General features: G+C 46.6%; 1 protein-coding gene across 1 annotated transcript in view; it reads left to right on the top strand.

Annotated features, from left to right (window-relative positions):
- The first annotated feature begins 677 nt into the window (after window positions 1–677).
- The window catches only part of CD40LG (CD40 ligand), a 6,310-nt gene continuing 4,420 nt past the window's right edge, over window positions 678–2,567 (top strand). The window contains exon 1 of the mRNA XM_009873412.1: window positions 678–887. Within this exon, the coding sequence (XP_009871714.1) occupies window positions 732–887 (156 nt within the window). The 5' untranslated portion in view covers window positions 678–731. The remainder of the gene's footprint in view (window positions 888–2,567) is intronic.

Raw genomic sequence — 2,567 nt, 5'->3', positions numbered from 1 at the left:
CAAAAAAGATGCTTGAAACTTGTCTCTCCAAAATGATGGTCAAGCATCAAGACCCAAGGTCCCACTGTTTGCCAAGGGGCATGAAAGGTGTGCCCACACTAGGGTCACAGCACCCATAGAGATGGCCCTTTCTTCAGAATCACCCATTCTACCCAGGCAGAGACTTCACCCATGGGGAGCACAAGGGAAAGTCAGAAACCAGCATGCTTCTGCATCTGCAAAATCTGCAAAAACCAAGCAGCTTCAAAATCTCTTAAAGGAAAGAGAGGGCAAAGAACTTTTCTTCCCCTTTTGAGAAACAAGTAAATTTCTGAGTGTTTTCTAGCCCCTGGCAGCCCACAGTGTTGTTCAACAGCTTTGTCTGTGTTTTCATTGTCTTCATTTCTTTGAAGATGACTCGCCATAGAACTTTCATCTACAGCAGGAAAAAAACACCGGGGCATAGTCTGGAGTGTTTCAAGGGCAAATATGAATACATGGAATAAGAATCTCTCTCTGCTTCTGGTAGAATGGTAGGAAAAAGCATGGAAGTGCACCAGAGAAGACCGTCTAAGCAACCTTTTTTTGTTGTGGGAGACGATGGTGAACAAACCTACCCACTACGAAGAGTTTTTTCCAGGAAGTGTAGGTTGCTGCAACCTGTATCCCTTGAGCAGCGGGTGCTCACGCAACAGTTCTCATGCTACTTGCAAGCAGCACATTTGAAGGAGCCCCAGCACAGTGCACGGAAGATGAACGAACCCTACAGCTCCGCAACGCCCCGACCCGCCAGCGGCATCTCACCCAGCACCATGAAAATGTTCATGGGCTTCCTCGCTGTATTTATTGTAGCACAGACAATTGGGACTGTACTCTTCTGTTTGTATCTTCACATGAAGATGGATAAGGTAAGTGGAGAAATAAGGTTGTCTCTGCGGGACTGCTAACATGATTTGCCTTCAGCCGTGGTGAGATGTGCTCACCAGAAGGATGAACGTGGTAGAAGATGATGCTGGATGCAGGAGTGGCATTTATTACGCTCATGTTCTCAGTTTTGCTTTAATTTGCCACTAAGATGTACGCCGAGGAAGAGATCTGCTCGCTTCATTAACAAAATGGATTGATCCATTAGAATGGATCAGTTGAGAAGAGCCATTAATGGAAAACCTGGCAGCCGATGGCCAGCCCAGGGAGAGGAGAGTGTGGCTTAAACACACAAGAGGCTATTTTAGTCTCATTGGTGGGGTTTTTTTCTGGTGCCATGGCTCTTGGCAGCACTGTGACACTAATTGTGAGGATTGCAGAAATGCAATTTTTTTTTTAGTTTCTACATGCATGACTTCTACCAGCATATCACTTCAGATGCTGTCTTTCCGATTAGGGAAGAAAAGAGTGGATTTAGCACTTTGCTTGAAGAGACACAGTATCAGTGATCCTGTCCCATACTTGGGACAATTCATATAAAAAAATTAAAACCTGCAAAGCTGTTTTTGAGGTTGCCATGACTGCAACCGCACTGCACGGTGCTTAAAATCACTGATCTAAAGCTACTTTCCTCCAAGCCAGAAAAGACTACCAGCTATAGAAATTAAATGTGTCTAAACCACAGAATGAGTTCTCCTTACTAGATACAACGATAACATTGTCATTACTGATTTTTAAATGTGTTGTCTCAACCTAAATTGAAATTGAACTGGGTGACTTCTGATCTGTGAGGGTGGAAAGCAATCCTGAGGGGGCTTAAAACTCAGGGGGACAGAAGACTTTGCTTCATGGAGGTTGCAGTCTGGGGTGAGGTGAGTGGAGGGTCCCCGGTGGGGTAAACGTGGCTGCACGGGGTCCTGGCAGCGGATTAGAGGCAGCCGAAATGCAGTCACGGGTGGCAGGAGGATTGCAGCTGTCTTCAGAGTCCGTGGCAGGGCTTCAAGCCCGACCATCTGCACCCCAGCACTGTCTGCGCTGAGCACTCTGCCAGGCTGTGTGTCCTCATGTCCATTTGCACTTCTTGCCATTATTAAGTTTTTACCAAAATCGGGTGTAATTTCAAAAGTCAGTATTTATGTATACAAATTATTTTTCTGACCTTCTGATTTTTTAATTTTTTTTTCTCCAATTTTTTAAATCTGAAACTCTTGGTAGAATTCAGCCCCAACCCACTCTCTTGGCAACTCTTTTAGTCAATAAGCTAGCTGCAAAAACCCCAAAAAGCCACCCCACACAGGCAGGACAGCATGGGGCAGAGCGAGCATCCTAGCTGCCAGGGCCACTGGGGTAGCAGCAGCAAGTCCCGAGACACTCGCTGAGATTTCTGTGCTGGTGTCTGTAAATGCAGGCAGGTGGGTGTTTGCCACCTGCCTTTTGGAAAAGGCAGAATGGAAATTTTAAATTTGTGATGAAGGTGATTGAAAATAGGAGGGGACCCTGAGCAATCCTCCTCTGTCAGGATCAGCACTGTGGGTTCAATTCCTAGCAGAGGCAGGTGCAGATGCTGTGCTGGGCAGCTGGTGGGAGCGCTTGGTACCCACAGTGTGTCTGCCCAGCTCATCCTGATGCTGATCAATCCATCCCGAGCTGCCCAGGCTGCGATT

This window comes from Apaloderma vittatum, unplaced genomic scaffold (assembly GCF_000703405.1).
Source record: "Apaloderma vittatum isolate BGI_N311 unplaced genomic scaffold, ASM70340v1 scaffold12407, whole genome shotgun sequence".
Lineage (NCBI taxonomy): Eukaryota > Metazoa > Chordata > Aves > Trogoniformes > Trogonidae > Apaloderma > Apaloderma vittatum.
Note: the sequence above shows the minus strand (reverse complement) of the source record. Positions and strands in the feature narration are given on the sequence as shown.